The 20,134-nt window shown below is 38.7% G+C and overlaps 1 protein-coding gene across 1 annotated transcript in view; it reads left to right on the forward strand.

Annotated features, from left to right (window-relative positions):
- The window catches only part of LOC126248836 (uncharacterized), a 535,548-nt gene that overhangs the window by 259,792 nt on the left and 255,622 nt on the right, over positions 1–20,134 (forward strand). Inside the window, exons 10-11 of the mRNA XM_049950252.1 lie at positions 6,271–6,546; positions 12,423–12,608. Of these exons, the coding sequence (XP_049806209.1) occupies positions 6,271–6,546; positions 12,423–12,608 (462 nt within the window). The remainder of the gene's footprint in view (positions 1–6,270; positions 6,547–12,422; positions 12,609–20,134) is intronic.

Consider the following 20,134-nt stretch of genomic DNA (forward strand, 5'->3'; position numbering starts at 1 on the left):
GGGTCTGACACACCGGTGTCAATGTGTTCTTTTTTCCATTTCCAGGAGTGTAGTTTGCAAGGTATTATTGGCATTTTTATTTTCGTTGATATCCCTACTATGTTTGACTAGAATGGCTTCGCTTGTATTCACTCTATAGGGCAATTCATTTGTCATTAATCTTTTGGTCTTCTGTGAAGCCAGGAATATGTTCACATAATTCTTTAGTTTCCTTGTTGGTATTTTTTAATAATCTCTTCGATTTTGTTGTTAATATCCTTTACAGATACTTCTGTTTTACTGTTGTTATGTTGATATCCCTGATATAATCCCCTGTTTTGTCAAATTTTCTGTCTAAGTTCAGTTGTTTCTCTCTCCTTAATTCCGAACAAGTTTGCCACATTACCCTGTTAGTAACACTTACATTTTCGTTTTCGGTTGTTACGTCACAGTTATGGCTGGCCTCGCCACGTCTGCGGCCGCCATCTTTCATCTTTTTCCTCGTGCTGTGCAGGTGATGAATGTTCTCAATATTTCGCTCGCAAAATATCCATAATCCTTGGACGCAAACTTAATTTTCTGTGACATGAACTTATTACATTTCAAGACACCCACTTATTACATTCCATGACATTCACTTCTATAACGTTACACTGTTGCTCACGAGCCACACATTTTAATCATGTCTAATTCTAATGTCGCTCTGTGTTCAAATTCTAACTTCCCAATAAGCTATGAAATAGTTTGTACTCCATATCGCCAGCATACAGATGCCAAATCATAAGATCCGCTCATGAAATAAACCTCAATGCATTTTTTGACGACAGTCTCGAGGCAGAAGAAAATGACATTGGAACTGTAGGTTAGAGTGAACTTGCCTTTCCGCCTCGGACTGCAAAGAAAAGATAACCCATGTGTAGTCCCCTCATTGCTATCATCCCACATGGAAGATGAATTTCTCTTCTGGAAAAGCTCAGTCCGCCTTTGTAGGTGAGTGATCAGTGTGCCTGAGTGCCATGCATAGGACCCAAGTTCAGTTTCCGGTAGAGTCAGGGATTTTCCCTTGATAGGAGGCTCGCACTGGGTCCACTCAGCCTCATGATGCCAAATGAAGATCTACTTGAATGAGAAGTAGAACAACTTCAACGTCTACAAATCTAACAACGACCAGCAGATGGTGTACTGACCCCACGTCCCTCCACGTCGCATCCAGATGACGCAAAAAAAAAAAAAAAAAAATGGTTCAAATGGCTCTGAGCACTATGGTACTTAACTGCTGTGGTCATCAGTCCCCTAGAACTTAGAACTACTTAAACCTAACTAACCTAAGGACATCACACACATCCATGCCCGAGGCAGTATTCGAACCTGCAACCGTAGCGGTTGCGCGGTTCCAGACTGTAGCGCCTAGAACCGCTCGATCACTCCGGCCGGCAGATGACGCCACTGGCTGAGGATGACAAGGCGCTCGGTCGGTTTCGACTGGCGAGAATGGCACAGGTTTCCTCTTTTTCTGGTAGAGTTCTGACGTGGAAAAATTCTACTTGTGTGGTTCGCCCCTGGTGGCTGAGCGGTCAGCGTGACAGACTGTCAATCCTAAGGGCCCGGGTTCGATTCCCGCCTGGGTCGGAGATTTTCTCCGCTCAGGGACTGGTTGTTGTGTTGTCCTAATCATCATCATTTCATCCTCATCGACGCACAGGTCGCCGAAGTGGCGTCAACTCGAAAGACCTGCACCAGGCGAACGGTCTACCCGACTGGAGGCCCTAGCCACACGACATTTCATTTGATTTCTACTTGTGTAGCTACTGATGCATGTTGAGGTAGCATTCCAGTTAGTTTACTGCATAATGATTCTAATAATAATAAAGGAGCTTTAATGATTTTAGACTGACCATGACATTTATTACGTTAAAAGTGTAGCCTACTAATCAACATTTGATACAGAACAAGTTGCTCAGACACACCTGAATCTCGTGTTGTCCTCGGCATCTACAATCACTCTGCTAGATATGTTCTCAAATATTGGTAGTTCCTCACACCACTAGCTCATCTACAGCGACATATGGCGCAACCGTACTCACAGGCTGCTTACCGATCATGGGACTCGCCTCCCTGTGTTTCAGTCTATGTCTGTATCATGATAGCAACATACCCAGCTTACATGTAGCGTTAACTGTGTGAAAAATAGCAACTAAACGTTCCTGAACCTCACAACCCCTATCTATCGATTCTGTAGATATTGTCCAGCAATTGCTTTTTAACACCTTACACAGAGTCGGAAAGCAGTTATTATTCCCATACTCTATCCACAAATGGAAATGGAAGGTACCTTAATATATGATACAATGATAAGTACCCTATGCCACATACATCATAGAAATTCACAGGGTATAGGAGATAAGGATGAAGCCGTTGAAGAGCGTTTGTTGGAAAAGCTTTTATCCATAGTCTATAATTATAGCAATGTGGATCATGTTGGGTAAATACCAGCTTATAGTTTATTTTACCACAGCTCTCTGATGCGAGCTATTTTGCAACGCTCACACTGGTACTCATTTTGACCCCTATATTTCGCAAGTGAAACATGTACTACCGCTTTAACTAAATCACTAAGCACGTTAGAAACGACCAAACTGTCTTTATTGTCTAAAAATCTTGTTTCGGGATTGCACCCATTTTCTTATCCATCACCTCACACTTATTGATTACATAACCAATTAGATCACTAGCTGAATAACTTAACAAAATATACAAACAGGACTAAGCTGGCACCTGTAACTTATCTAAACTCACACAAGAAATGCACTCAAGCAACTCGGCGTTCACCACTACACATAATACTATGCTGGTTAATAGGAAATAAGTTCTTAGTGTGCCTGTAAGGTCACAGGAGCGTTCTCCTAGAGAGCTCTCTCCACTTACTAAAATCGCTTCTTGCTTCTCAATTTACAGACGGTCTATTCGGACAGAGTCCTTTATTTAGTGTGTTGTGGTGTACCATGTGAGCAGTCAATAAATCAGTATGTAACACATACCACACAGAACGGTACTAAACACACGTGTGGCATACGATGTATTCGTTTTGTTTTGAAAAAAAAAAAATATGCTTGTTCTAAAGATGAAATTTAAAGTTTGTAAATTATTGTTATTTGGTGTACTTAATTCCTGTTGAGGTATTCGATCGACAACCATGTTACATGGCGATAAAGTAACAACTGAGACTAAAGATCGATGGTTAGGGGAAGCACCGTAATTGTGGGAGCTGGAAAAGCACAGTGCGCGAATAGTGCAGGCGCAGAACTTATGGCATGGCCTCACATATTGCCAGATTATACGTAATATATAGTGGTATGTGTTGAAGCTTACTAATTGATATGCAACGTTCTATAGCTGTAAATTGGCTCAATGAAAACAGTGTTTGTAAAACACTAGCTTAGAGGAGCCCACTCCTTCGCTCACATAGATTATTATATGGTCAGTGAATCTTTGTTTTTTTTTTTCTTTTTGTTTTTCTCTACTCGAATTCAATGTTATTCACAAACTGCAACACCTTCTACACTTTTTACGCTAATGAAGAGCAATGACGCATGGTCTTATCCGAAAGCACTTACGGCCAAAAAAGCGACTCTGGTAGCTGGAGTCCAAGGTTTTGTTAATCGCGCCTTTTGCGTTCTTGTTCAGGAAGCTGTCTATTCCTAAAGGAAAAATACAAATATGGTTAAATACAGGGCTAACATGCGCAGCACAGTACTTTAATATTCTGCTAGGCACGTCATCATATCCATGAGAGTCCTCAGTCTTCGGTGATTTAATTATTGACTCACTCTCCCCTCCCCCATGACTGTATCACAGAGGAGTATTTCAGACATCAATCTCGGAAAGGCATTTGGCAAGAAAGTTATATGATTCCATGTAGAAACTAAATTTTTATATAATTCACCAGCAACACTCAGGAAATGATTGTTAAATCTGTACCGGATACCCTTCGTTGTGCCCATGTACTCGATCAGGTGTGTTATAACAATGTGTGAAATATTTATTTTAAGGAATCCATTGCTGCAGCTACGGAAAATTGCAAAAATAAAATATCCCACTCGTGACTAAATTCTGCTCTGAGTGGCTTCACTTGTTGTTTATACATCACATTGGTACATTACGCCCCTACGTCTCACTTGTACCTCACTCAGATAAAATATCCAGTGTTTCCGACAATTTTTTCTCACGTCTCGTGTGATTTATGCGTTCCACATTATCCGTTTTGAATCATATGACTGGAATTTTGCAATGTATGAATTCATCTTTTTGCGGACTGCACGAAATGTTGTTTTCGCGCCGCCTTTCGCAGATACCAACGACCAGCATAAACAGTAGCGCATAATTATGCAAGTTGAACGGTTAAGCAAGGCTGTGTGCGAAACACGAGGCTGCAGCATAATCGTACCGTTGTACAATATACACTGCTTGACAAAAAAAAAGTGAAGCCCCAAGATCGGGAAAAGGAACGAAATAACACCCCTCTGGTTGGATGGTACGTGATGTTATTTCATTGATTACAAAATCGAGTAAATTTACAGATAACTAGGCGTACTAGCGCACTTATGAGTATGACGTTGCACCCACTGATTGAGTTGGGAAGGGTACCATAAAGCCATTGTATTCTCTCCTGATGCAAGCTGGCCCACCACTGGGGGTTTAGAGTCATAACAACGTAGCTAAAAATTGGCCATTTTGACATATCTCTTCTTCACTGTCTTAATATTAAAGCTGAGAAATTGTTGAATGAATGTAAACACACTCTGAGGACAATGAAGTATCACAGTTATCAGCAGCATTAATATTGTGATAACAGTGATAATATTTCTCTTCCTGATAATATTTCTTTTGCCTTTATCTATAAAAATGCTAGGAACGATGTTGTGATTCTAAGCCCCCATGTTTTATCTGATATTTGATATTCTGGATGATGGCACAGGGACGGCGTTGACATCTGAGCTGGTGCTACACCTGTTCAATTGGGGGAAAGCTCTCGGGATCTTGTTGGTCATTGGAGTACTTCAGCATTTCCCACACAGTTGTTCATAGACACATGTGCCTTGTGTGGACGAACACTGTCCTGTTGAAAAATGGCACCACGTTACTGTCACATGAGAGGAAATTCACAAGGTTGGAGGATGTCCGAGACATACTGTTGTGCCATCAGAGTTCCCTAAGTCACTAACAACAGTGTCCTGAAGTTATACACGATGGCTCTCCGCACCATGATGCCAGGAGTAATACTGATTTATGTATGAGATAGTTATTCCTAGTCTGGCTGCAGCTACTCTCTGAACATTGCTACAGAATGTCACAGGGAGTCCATTACTGGTTTTTGGATGACAGGTGCAGCTGTAAAGGGCTTAGAATGTGCCCAGTGCATAATACAGCAATGTTCCCTCATGGTGGTCAGACCTGGTATACTGGAACTTTGACAATGAGTATGCCTGCCATCATGTTCCCGTACAATCCAACATTGGGCCACTGTCGTATACAAGTGCCCCAAAAATCTGGATATTGCACAATTCATCCAGCCAGCCAAATGCAGACCCACAATGAGGCCCCTTTCAAACTCTGTCAGGTGCTTATAGTACTGTCTGACATGAGTATGTGGCTTATCCATGTCCTTCACAGTGATTACTCATCATCTGACACTGTCCATGCAACGTAAGCCTGAAAACAGCACTAAACATGAACAGCACTAATGCAGTCTGGTAGACACAGAGAATTGCAACACTAATCATTCACCTGCCCGCTGATGGTGTATTCATGTATGAAATTCCATTGATATCTGATCTCTCTTTTTTATTATTATTATTCAGGCAGTGTAACTTGGCACTTTTCCGGGAGTGAAGGAATCAAAGGAAGTTGGACGAGTTCATGCCAGTACAGAATGTTTCCCGCCATTCCCAACCTCATGTTGAACATGCCAAAGTATTGTAGTAGACAGTGTGAACATAATACTGACTCAAGTGTACACCTCTCCTCTCGCTGCACCAGCAAGCTAAGTTGGACAGTGATCGTGTGCTTACATTCTCAGCATACCCAACGAAACAGCTAATTTATGTCGTGTGTGAAGTAAGTGGACAAGTCTGTACTTGACTTTTCTGCATACAGGAGAATCCACTGACATAACAGACTCAGAGAAATATATTGCAAGGCATTGAGAGACAATAGATTATAATAGATGCACAAATATTTTTGGTTTCTTAAAATCCCCTTAGGAGGCAACCTGAAGCATATTTCCATTTTCAGGCTACATCCACGGTTGCGAGGGTCGGGCCTGGGCATTCGAACGGCGCCAAGGCAAAGAGCTGCAGGGCCACGATGACCTGAAGCTGAACCTGGTGCAGAGCAGGCGGGACTGCATGGAGGCGTGCTTATCCGAGCAGCGGTTCACCTGCCGTTCAGCAGAGTATGACACACTCACCACTGAGTGCCGTCTCAGCAGTGAGGATCGCCGCACCAGGCCCTCTGACTATGTGGATGCACCCCCCACTACCGAATACCTCGAAAACCAGTGTCTACCCCGTGAGTATGCCTAGCTTTCCGGCAAATGTGCTATGATTAATAATGAGAGGCAGATTTATGAAAACCAAGGACACGTACATTACATTTGTACATTTGGACAAGAGCGTACCTGAGAACTGAACTAATGGGTGAGGGGGTTGGACTTAGTCATTTCTTTATTTATCAAGTTCTGTGGAACCATGCAAGCTGAAACTTCATGGTCATTCAACAGATCAGTACATAATTTACAGAATTCTTATTAGAAAATTTATATACAAAAGATTTAAGGAATTAGATCAACACAAAAAATATATGGGTAAATAACACATTACAGATAAAAGTTGTAAGCTATTAGATGAAGTATTGTACAGAATAGGAGTAGTGTGCTGCAAGGAAATCTCTCAGCTGACGTCAGTGTATAACAATGTACAAGATTATTGGCCACTTGTCCACAATTATTTTGCTGACATCAGTCTGTTGTAACATTTTTGAACATATTTTATGTTCAGGTGTTACAACATTTCTGGGAGCCAAAAATCTACGTTATAAGAATCAAAAGTCTTCAAACAACCATAATATGAAACCCAACTTGCTCTGTTTGTCTATTACAACCACATGGCATCTAGATTGACGTATGTAATGTTCCTTGACTTCTATAGGGCATTTGATACAGTTTTGCACTGTTCCTTCATGAACAAAATATGAGTGTATGGAATATTAGACCAGCTTTGTGGCTGATTGAGGAGTTCTTTGCAAACAGAGCATAGCACAGTAAAATGTTGGTAATTCAAGCCCACACAAGCCAAGCCTCCATTTAATCCAAGGTGGAAAACATTTGACTACTATGTTTAAAAAATCAAAATAATATCACAAATAAAATCGAAAATGTGCAGGGAGTGGATGTGATCAGTGGCCAATATGTGTGCTCATACATTGTTTACAATCAGGACTACTTTAGCAACTATTGCTGTTTCACCCACCACCAGTAAACCAGTGTCTGCTCAGACTCAGTGTAGTGTGTATGTATTTATAATTGTTCTTGCCATTTCTCATGAATATGAGTGTTGACTCTTCAAAACAGAAGAAGAAGTTTGTTTCTTTGGAGATGTAAATTTTAGCACTGAAAATATTGAACAGTAGGGAAACTGTAAATAAGATAGTGGCAGAGTTGGGCATAGGAGAAGTAACAATAGGTGACTGGCAATGAAGCAGAACCAAACTAGTGCAGTGGTATTCTACCAAAGCATCTTGTTCTTCTAAAGACATCAAAATTTACACATGGTAAAAACCATGGAAACATCAAATTATGGAAAGATTAGTGAAGTCCTTTATTCAATGGCAAGCTAAACTAGTCCAGTAAGTGATCCAATTATTCAGGAGAAGGCACTTTTATTTTGAAAATAATTAGAAGGAGGAGAAGAAAGTTTTCTGATAGTTCTGGCTGGCTGGATAGGTGGAGGAGAAAATATGAGGTGCGCCACCTTGAAATCTGCAGTGAAGATTTATCCGCTGGCAGTTGAGCTGTCAAACTGATCCAAGAAAAAATAAAAAAAATATAATTAAATCAGGAAAATCTGTAACTGGATATTCATAATTATGATGAGACAGGGCACATTGTAGAATAATTGCAACTAAAATCCTAGGAGATAGAAATGAAGCTTCCAGCCAGGTCATACTAAATCAGAAGTTGAAATAACAATCCCAGCTTGCAGCAATGCCTCATTCAAAATACACATGTGTTGGCCTTACCAGTTTTGTATAAAAATCAAAGTGCCTGGATTAATAACTCAACTTCTAAATGTACAATACACTGAGGAACATATAATTCTTCTACAATTGTAGCCATGCATTATTTAACAGCAAATAAGTTTACCATACTTATTTACATTGATGATATTAATGCACTGAGGATGTGCAGGAATCAGATTTTATGTAATGGTCATATTATTTGATATAATCAATAATACATACTTCAGTGAGTTTTAATAAGAAATTTTTAATTGGAGTAGACAGAATTGGCCCTGAATGAATTTTTTAAAGTTTTTCTTAAATTTACTTTATTAGTAGCTGAACATTTTATGGGCACATGCATGTTATTAAAATATGTATTTCTGAATAATGTGCACCTTTCTGGGCCACAGTGACTTTATTAAGATTATTTTGTATTACACATTTCTGGACTTGGGAAAACTTTAGCTTGACATTATGAGTTACTCAAAAAAAAATGGTCCCGTATGATGTTATGGAATTAAAGGAAGCAGAGTATGTTAGATTTTTAATTTTTATATCACCTATGATTGACGTAATCTGCATTGTAAATAAAGATTTGTTTAGATGCTTTAGTAGTTCTGTTATTATGTTAATTGACTATCTTAGATGGTTCTCACTAGACGTTCTTGGCCATTACCATGAAATAATATTGAAAAAGTTATGTTCAAGTGTCTCCTTAAGCCGCTGACTGCAAATAATACGAGAGTGGTTTGAAAAGTTCTCAGAACAGAATAGAAAAAGTACTTACATCACTGAAACTTTTCTTTTTATTTTTCGATGTAGTCTCCTTGTAGATTTACTTTGAGAAGTATCCATCATTTTTTGGCTTTGGCAGGGTTTTTTCTAGCTGGATGCCCTTCCTGATGCCAAACCTCCTCCTTTATCTGGGCTTGGGACCAGCAACAACAGTTAACAAGCTACTGAATTCACTCATTACCTGTTGCAGGCATGTATGCACCCCAGAAAGGGTGTTTGGAGGAAGAGAGGGACAAAATTTGGAAAATCTCAGATGGAGTAACAATGGAAATACCAGACAATGAAAGGTTGATAATTGGGGGAGATTTAAATGGACATGTTGGTGAGAGGAGGAGTGGGTAAGGTAGAATCCATGGTGGATGGAGTTATGGAGAAAGAAATGCAGGGCACGAAATAGCAGAATATGCTGTATCTTTTGACCTAATGATTGCCAGTACCTACTTCAGTCATAGAAGAGAACAACTTGTAACATACAGAAGTGGAGACCATAAAAGTCAGTTAGACCACTTGTTGTCCAGAAGGAAACACATGAAGGAAATAAAGAATACCAAGGTTATATACAGTGGAAGTGTGGCTGCACAACACAAACTCATAGTGGCCGATTATGAAATGGTAGTAGGTAAAAGACGTAAATGTATCAAGCAAGGAGAACAAAGCATAAAGTGGTGGAAACTGAAAGAAGAGGTGTTGTGAGAAAAATTCAAGGAAACGGTATTAAGAGAAGTGAAATTATCAGAGGATGTACAGGAGTGGTGGAGTTATAATAGCTATGTAATTACAAAAGCTGGGAAAGATGTGCTGGGTGTAACAACAGGAAAGGGACCACCAGAAGATAAGGAGGCATGGTGGTGGAATGAGGAGGTTCAGAAAGTGATAAAAGTGAAGAAAGGTCAAAAAAAAAAAAAAAATCGGACTTAACAGGGAGACAGGAGGATAGTGAAGCCTACAAGACTGCAAAAAAGATGGCAAGAAGAGCAGTGGCAAAAGCAAAGGCTGAGGCAATGGAAGAGGGGTATGAACAGCTGGAAAGAAGACAGAATGGCAGGCAACTCCTACAGATTGCTAAAGCAAGAGATAAGGTGACCAAGGACATAACATCAATGAGGCAGATAAAGGATGAATCAGGTGTAGTATTACACGACCTTGAGATAATCGTGAGTAGGTGGTGGGAGTACTTTGAAAGGCTATTGAATGAGGAAAATGTACGAGAGAAGTATGAGGATGGAGATATAAATGAAGGAATGACCCAAAGTATAAGTAGGGAAAAAGTCGAACACATAATGATGAAAATGAAAAATGGAAAGGCCCTAGGGGCGGCAGACCAAATCCCAATAGAAGCAATGAAAAGTGTGGGAGAACAGGGAACTGATATTCTCTGGGATCTAATGCAGAAGATCTGGAAGAGAAAGAATGCAGCATGCGTGGAGATGCAGTTTACTGGTTCCCTTATATAAGGGGATATCCAAAACTATGGAAATTATAGAGGGATAAAACTGATATCCCACACAATGAAGATCTGGGAAAGGATAATTGAAAAGAGGTTGTGTCTAGAAATGGAAGGATGTGAAGAACAGTTTGGATTTATGCTGGGAAGAGGAACAACTGATGCAATATATGCACTAAGACTACTGATAGAGAGACTAATTGTATAACAATTTATGCAAGTCTATATAAAATATTTTATATGTTTACAGATGAAATAAATCACATTAGAATAGATTGACTTAAAATTATACAAAACATAAAGGTGACCAATATACATGATCATTGTGAAGAGGCAGTGTCAATATACATCGCAATATGTCTACAATAGTGAAAATTTACATAATAGGAGGCACTGGCTTACAAAGTTATTCTAACACATAAAACCAATGAAAATACACATCTAATAGTCAACCTTAGTCTGCATTAGGTAGAATATGAAGAGATTATGTAGATGTATATCATTTAGCTACAAAATAGCAGGTCAGCAACTGGAAGCAGTTAATTCCATAAATTATCTGGGAGTATGCATTAGAAATGATTTAATATGGAATGATCATATAAAGTTGATCGTCGGTAAAGCAGATGCCAGACTGAGATTCATTGGAAGAATCCTAAGGAAATGCAATCCGAAAACAAAGGAAGTAGGTTACAGTACGCTTGTTCGCCCACTGCTTGAATACTGCTCAGCAGTGTGGGATCCGTACCAGATAGGGTTGATTGAAGAGATAGAGAATATCCAACGGAGAGCAGCACACTTCGTTACAGGATCATTTAGTAATCGCGAAAGCGTTACGGAGATGATAGATAAACTCCAGTGGAAGACTCTGCAGGAGAGACGCTCAGTAGCTCGGTACGGGCTTTTGTTAAAGTTTCGAGAACATACCTTCACCGAAGAGTCAAGCAATATATTGCTCCCTCCTACGTATATCTCGCGAAGAGACCATGAGGATAAAATCAGAGAGATTACAGCTCACACAGAAGCATACCGACAATCCTTCTTTCCACGAACAATACGAGACTGGAATAGGAGGGAGAACCGATAGCGGTACTGAAGGTACCCTCCGCCACACACCGTCAGGTGGCTTGCGGAGTGTGGCTGTAGATGTAGATCTAGATGTATACGTCATCTGTAATTTGTTTCATTATACTGTAGAACATCTTATGCATTGAACCATTTACAGTGGAATAAAGAAAAGCATCAGTTGAAAGTGACATGTCTAGAATATAAAATAGCATAGGTAAAGCAAAAGGTTAAGACTGATGAAATGAAGTAAACATGGGTCAATGGTACAGCAAAACAGTGCCAAATGTCTAAGTGATATGTTCTTGATGTTTAAGTTAATGTATACATCCAGTCACAGCATCGTATGCACCCCACAAACATATGAGCAGTACATTAACAGTCAACACAAATAAAAATGTTTAATAGTACAGTACAAAATCAATCACTGACAGCAACAGTATTCTACCAACAATACAGTGCCCCATGTCTATGTGGTATGCATGATTTTTGTAATGTCACAGTTCAAGGTTATGCTTATTGTATTTGAGTTAGTATAGAGAAAAATTAAAAACATATTAGAATGAAGAAGTGCAAGTGAAAGCTTTCAGATCTACTCATTGTCGTTGAGAGAGTTACGGGCTGGAGGTGAGAAATGAGACGCACATGATACCAATGTGACGGCATTATAAAGCCTCAATCATTCACTTTCAAGAAAAAATATTCTATCCTTACGTTCTTCTGGTGAATATGTTTCATTAAATTTTGTGATTTTTGTTTCCTATGTTATCTTTAACACTAAGTGTAAATTAAATTAAACAATGTATTTTTCCATGAATTTCATATAGTTGAATATGTTTCACTAATGTCAGGCTTCTGTTTTCAGAAGAAGCAAGGTGCACTTTCAAATCAATACCAAATTCATATCCTCGTTATTTAGACCTTGTACTTTCACTTGTTAGTGATGAAATGGATTGTAAACGACGTTGCTACGAATATACAGATTTCATTTGCCGATCATTCTCGTACTATCCCAGTGGAAGTCAGTGCTTCATCAGTGGCGATGACAGAGGTACGTGCTTTTATTTATATAATGTACAACATTACATTAAGAGTTTGCCTCCATACTTATTAAATTAAAAATAATTTTAATGTTCCTGGTCTCATAAAAGTTGTAATCATCCCAAAGCTTTAAATTTAAGTTATCTCTTTCTATTTTATTGTCCTTGATATCCATACATATTATAAAAGTCAATGTGTGTATGTATGTTCCACATCATCTCCTAATCCACTGTATCTATTTCAACCAAACTTGACACACATATCACTTACTGTCTGGAAAGAACCACTGTGGAGGTAAGAACTGACTACCTGTCAAAGGAGCGGGGGTGGGGGTGAAGAAAAGCATAACTGACGACACGCAAAAAACCAGACTATATTTATCCACTATTTGAGAATGAAAGCAGTTAGTGACTTACAACAGATTTTGTACATAATTTCAAATGCTTATGAGACTTTATGCACAAAATGATGAAAGGTAAAAAGTTTAGCGCCTACTGTATTTTCATTATTCATGCAGTAAAACTGCTGCATCAGGCATGACCTGTTAATATATTACTTTTTTACTAATAACTCTATTCACAACAAATTTTGCAGCCAGTGTACCTGTAAATATATATCATTCTATGACAGATAGTTAAGGAGAAATGATGTCATAAACGTTGTGCTGCATGAAAACAAAACTGCAGGGGGTTATTCACTAGAGATACAGGTGAAATATCAGTGAAATATGTTAAATATATATGAAATATAGATGACATGTGCATATGGGGGCAAAGCCACAGGTAAAAAGCTTCTTCTAAATCCTTGGATCTATTTCAATCAAATGTGATACACATATTATTTATTATATGGAAAGAAATACTATGGGGTAAGAACCAGCAACCACCTGTTGATGTGGAGGTGATAACGTCAAGAGAGAAGGGGTTAGGAAGAGGTGGACAGTGAGAGGAAAGGAGGAGATGGAGACAGATATGAGGGAGGGGGAGATGGACAGAGATAGGGGATGGGTGAATGGATGGAGAGAGGGAAGAGGAGATGGACACAGAGAAGGGATTGTAGGAGATGGACTAACAGAATTGGAATAAATACATACTCAGCTAGTGACTTACTTAAATGCCCCATGCATTCTTTATTATTTTAACTTAATTGCTTAAGGAAATGTTAACAGTTTTATAACCAATCCAGTACCTGATTATCTCTCCTGTCTCTGAATCTTTTTTACGTGTTTCTGTTGTTTCCTATCTTTTTCCTTTAATTTCTGATAAGGCAATCTTCACATTCAGAACATAATTATTTCAGAGTAGGCTCATATAAAACACTTAAATTCGGAAGGAAATTAATATGATAACATTGTCACTCAATGTGAAATCCAGTTGTGTCTACACATTATGCTTACTTTAAATACTTTAGGGATCATATTCTGCACTTTTGTACCTTCTTAATTAAGCCCATTTTTCATTTTCTTTTTTTGGTTTTTGTTGGCAAAGAAAATTATGTATTTATTCAGCAGCATTGTGTAGATACTTCTACTGTTCTTAAATCAAAATACAATAATTTTGATTGATATTTTGTAAAAACAGTATTGTAATTTTTTCTGTGGCTCTGGATACATTATAGGGGCTTGCAGATACACTAACATTAGTGAAAATTAATTAAACACTATCAATGGCACTTAAGCTGGAAATGCCCTATAATGCCACAGATTAGGTATAAAGCAATACGCAAAGAGCTGTACAAGGTTTCTGATATAAGGAATTCAGTAAATTTCGAAGCCCATACCCACTGTAATCAGAACCTCTACACATATTAGCACTGGATGTGTTCCTGGGGAATCTCCCTGAAAGTGGTTCATGTTCCAAACCACGCAGCATCTACAGTTGTTGCTGAGGGCCTGTTACAAACAAGTTTTCAGCCGCTAGTACCCAAGACAACTCGTACCAGATGGCTGTGGCGATCAAAGAGTAATTGTACTGCTTGTTCTTTGAAGAAGTCTCACACATTCGTTGTCTTATGTGATTAGATATTGTCCTTTAGAAATTAGTATGTGGAGCTGGCTGAAGCTGAGACATTACCTTGGCCTCTAAAACCTCTGTGACGTAGTGTTTGCTTTGAGATTGCCCTCAACACATAGGAGCCAAGATGGCACGTTGTATCTTATGCTGTCCAAACTATCATGCCACTCGCAGGGTGGGGAGTCTGTCACATTGCTTAACTTTAGTCACCTTTTTTAATGTTCTCAAAGTTATTTATTTTTGTTTCAAAGTTTCTGTATTCCTGTTCATTCACTTAACTTTTTGAAATGCTCTGGTGATTAAAGTAAATAAATTCTAATATGTGGGGCATCTAAAATTTGAGGTAGATTTTTATTTTTTATTTTTTGAGTGTTTTTTTATATTTTTGCAACTGTTATTAGTGTCAAATATTCCTCTATTACAACTGCTTCTGTTTTTGTTCCATGTTATAATTTTGCTGTAGAAACAAAACTGCTAATGTGATACTCTGTTCAATTTTTGGCTGTGTATGCCCCAAAAACTTGTGAAGGGGTATGTTAGACCAAGTTTATTGAAATTCTACTCAGTGAACAGGTCAACCATCGAAATAATGGTAAATATTGGCCAGAAATCTGGATGCTTCTTCATACAAGAACTACAATCCCTTTACTGAATTGATTTGGACAATGAAATCAATGATTTGCAGCTACTCAGCAAATTTGTCAAATGATATTTGTAACATTTTTAAGATGATGGTCCCCGATAGTGCTTCTGAACATTTTCACTTTTGTCCAAGGAAATGACATACCTAATTACTGATGGAATGGCATCACATTCCCAGGAACATATGTTAGAAGAAGTATGTTCATCATATTACACATTGAGTTTCAATGAATCTACCATTCTTAAAGATAAAATAGAAAAATTAAAAACAAATATGTTTTGGTCAGAGAGTAATTGTTGGATAGCAACATATCAACTAAGAACTTTCTCTACTGGCAAAGCAGATAGTGAAACATCACATCAGAAATTATTTGAAGCACTTTCTGAACCCAGCTTGTCCCTACATGCATCCCATGCTGGGTTCAGGTAGACCTAACATCAGTAAGAAAGTATTGAGGGTTTTAAATAGTGATGGGCAGGAGAACTGATGCAGACAACTTGTAAACATCAGAACTTGCAACAGTCATACAACACATAATGCCAATGTAAAGGCTTTGGAGTGTTTGGATGAAGAACCATCCAGATTTCTGGTCAATATTTACCATTATTTTGATAGTTGACCTGTTCACTGAGTAGAATTTGAAGAAACTTGATCTAACATTCCCCTTCACAAGTTTTAGAGGCATACAACCACAGGATGGCTTACTTTAGGACCTTCAGCCAACAGGATTTTGGAACAATGGATGTATTCAGTATTATTTTAACTACAATACCATTCTGAATACTTTTAAAAAAACTTCGGTCAAAGCAGACCTTCATTTTGTAATTTCATCTGTAAAAAGTTCTTCATAATGAAATCCTAACATTGGATAATATGCTTCACCTTGAATAGCTTGTCATTAGCAGGCAAGTAACCAAAGAGCTTAGCAGACTGGAACAATGTGACAAGTTGTGCTTTCTCAAGAATGCCCAAAAACATTATATATAAGCTAGCAAACATGTGAAGGAAAAGATATACTTATCAAGTTCAATACTGAAAAGCTTTGAGTTTTTAGACCCAAAGAAACAATAAAGAGCAGAAGTTGCAGTGACATGTGGAAAGTAGCAAAAATGATGCATTTTTATGTCCACAGGATTGCTTATTAAATGACTGGAGGATTCTACAGTTTGAAATACACTGAAGTACCAAAGAAACTGGAATAGGCGTGTGTATTGAAATACAAAGATATGTAAAGAGGCAGAATACTGCACTGCAGTCAGCAATGCCTATAGAAGACAACAAGGGTCTGGGGCAATTGTTGGATCGGTTACTGGTGCTACAGTGGCAGGTTATCAATATTTAAGTGAGTTTGACTGTGGTGCTATAGTCAGCTTGGTGCCAAACGATGGGACACAGCATCTCTGAGGTAGCAATGAGTGCGAATTTTCCCATACGACCATTTCACAAGTGTACCGTGAATATCAGGAGTCCATTAAAACATCAAATCTACAACATCGCTGCTGCCAGAAAAGCATCCTGCAAGAACGGGACCAATGACAACTGAAGAGAATCGTTCAACATGACAGAAGTGCAACCCTTTCACAAATTGCTGCAGATTTCAGTGCTGGGCCATCAACAAGTGTCAGCATGTGAACCATTCAGTGAAACCTCATAGATATGGACTTTGGGAGCTGAGGGCCCACTCATGTACCCTTGATGACTGCACAACACAAAGCTTTATGCATTGCCTGGGCCAGTCAGCACTGACATTGGACTGTTGATGACTGGAAACATGTTGCCTGGATGGACAAGTCTCATTTCAACTTGTATTGAGTGGATGGTCATGTATGGATATGGAGACAACCTCATGAATCCATGGACCCTCCATGTCAACAGGGGACTGTCTGAGCTGGTAGACGCTCTGTAATGGTGTGGGGCATGTGCAACTGCAGTGATATGGGACCCTTAATACATATAGATACAACTCTGACAGTTGACACATACAAAAGCATCCTCTCTGATCCCTTGCATCCATTTATGTCCATTGTGCATTCCGATGGACTTGGGCAATTCCAGTAGGCTAATGCAGTAGCCCACACATCCATAATTGCTACTCCAGGAACACTCTTCTGAGTTTAAACACTTTCACTGACCACCAGACTCCCCAGACATGGACATTATTGAGCATATGTAGGATGTCTTGCAACATTCTGTTCAGAAGAGATCACAACTCCATCGTACTCTTATGGATTTATGGACAGCCCTGCAGGATTCATGGTGTCACTTCCCTCGAACACTACTTCAGACATTATTTGAGTCCATGCCATGTCATGTTGTGGCACTTCTGTGTGCTCACAGCGGCCCTACACAAAATTAGGCAGGTGTGCCAGTTTCCTTGGCTCTTCAGTGTAGGTGACCCAGCCTTAGACAACAAAGATGTTGACAGTTACTTATAGCAGCACATCTTGTAAGGAAAGTCTTTATCCATAAAGTCAAAAGTACCCAAATGGTTCAAAACTTCTTGAGGATCCTCTTACACAATCCCATGGGATATTCTATTTTGAAGCACACATTACGAGAAAACAGGCAGCAATGACTGATAGGCTTTTAAACAGTGTTTTGACTGTGAGGGATGGTTTGAGGCAATAGCCCCAGTTTCTTTCTGCGTCCATTGACTTGCAGCTCATTAGGTATGGACAGCAAACACACACAAATTATACTGCTTATAAGGAAGAATGTGAAAGGGAAAGAAAACTTGAATTGGAAGAAAAGTAAGATGAGGAACAAAACCAAGGTATCTTGCAGGGAAGATTTAAAAAATAAGTAACATCAATAAATCAATTGACTGTGAAGCGGATGCTGTGAAAGAATAGAAAAAAAGAACATCAAACTATCCAAAGAAGAATGAGAAGAACTTCTCTCTCAAGCTTCAGTTAAACTGAAGAAAGCATTTGAAAAAAATCACTTAAAGGAAGCAAAATTAGGCCAGGGTATGCTTCAGGGTTCACAAATGATGAAAATAAATAAAGAGTGAAAGAAAGGGAGGTGGAAATCATTTGGAAAGATCTTTAGAAAAGAAAACCTAGTGTGATTACTACATTTTTTGCTAAGATTCCTAAGAAGTAGTAATCTAACAATATCTTGTTGATCTTTTTCCTGTATTGAAGTCTAGGTGATATAGATTTTGTTCGTGAATTATGATTACCAAATTACCAATGTACCGCATATATTAATAAATTTGTATGAAGGGAAAAAAAATGGCGTACCACATCCAAGATCATAATAGAGAAATTTATTATGTTCTCGACTGTCCTTTTTTAGTGGGATTATCAAAAATGAAAATAATTCATTTGTGCTACATCTTTTTATTGAAATTATTTGTCACCTTTGTGGGACTGGAGGTATCCAATGGTGAGCACAGCAAGATGCTACAGAGCGTAGTTGAACTGCTTAGTTGATGAGTAACTCACAACAGTGCTACAGTGCTGGTGGCGTTGATACAAATCAGAGTAATGGCAATGATAAACAAAGCAAACATTGCATTATATCTACAATAACAGTTGCAAGAGTTGACATTTTGTCAGAAAGGAACCCAAATATTTTCAGAGTGTGAAAGAAGTGGCAGATGAAGTATTAGAATTTCCGCAAGATGAGTCAGTGGAATGTATGGTATCATATACACTTGACTGTGCAATGTACACGAGGAGTACAATGATGACAATACATACTTAAAAAGTGAAGGTTATATTGAAACAGGGGTTTAGCCATCTAGTTCATCATCCAGTATGGATAATGTAACTGATGATGATAAACAGAAAGCTGAAATTCTAAACCTAGCTTTCAAAAAGTCATTTACGGTAGAGGACTGCAGCACCATTCCCTCTTTCAATTATCAAACAAACAAAAGGATGGCTGACACAGTGTTTAGTGTATCTGGTATTGTAAAACAGTTAAGATCCTTACACGCCAGGAAGGCATCTGGCGCAAACGATATCCCTGTAAGGTTTTATGTTGACTATGCTACAAATACAGCACCATTCTTATCCATCATCTATCAGAGATCATTGGAACAGTGGAAAGTTCCACAGGACTGGAAGAAGGCCTAGGTCATAGCAATATATAAAAAGGGTAGAAAATCGGATGCACACAATTACCGGCCAAATTCACTGTCATCGATTAGTTGTAGAATTATGGAACATATTTTTTGTTCAGACATAATGACCTTTCTAGACTCTGAGAAGCTCATCTGCAGAAACCAGCATGGTTTTAGGAAACAGCATGATATACAACAGGCTCTAGATACCGGCTCCCAGGTTGATGCCATATTTCTCGACTTTTGAAAGGCATTCTACTCAGTTCCACACTGTTGCTTGCTACAAAAAGCGCGCTTATGGTCTATTCAATGACATATGCCGTTGTATAGAAAGTTTTCTAACAGACAGGGAGCAGTATGTTGTCCTGAACCGGGTGACTTCAACAGAAACAAGTGTAACTTCAGGTGTGCCCCAGGGCAGTGTAATAGGTCCTCTGCTTTTTACAATTTACATAAACGATCTGGTTGATGGTATTGTCAGCGGCCTTAGACTGTTTGCCAATGATGCTGTAGTCTACAGGAAAGTAGTATCACACAAAAGTTGTGAACAAAGCAATGAGGATTTGCAGAAAATAAATGCGTGGTGTAATGACTGGCAGTTATCTCTCAATATTAGTAAGTGTAACCTACTGCGTATAACAAGGCGAAAATCCCCATTAATGTAAGAGTACAAAATAAATGCCCAGTCTTTGTAAGCGGTAACGTCTGTCAAGTATCTGGGTGTGACTATTCGAAATGATCTTAAATGGAATGATCAGATTACACAAGTAATGGGTAAGGCGAACTCTAGATTGTGGTTTATTGGTAGA

The sequence above is a fragment of the Schistocerca nitens genome, chromosome 3 (assembly GCF_023898315.1).
Source record: "Schistocerca nitens isolate TAMUIC-IGC-003100 chromosome 3, iqSchNite1.1, whole genome shotgun sequence".
Taxonomy (NCBI): domain Eukaryota; kingdom Metazoa; phylum Arthropoda; class Insecta; order Orthoptera; family Acrididae; genus Schistocerca; species Schistocerca nitens.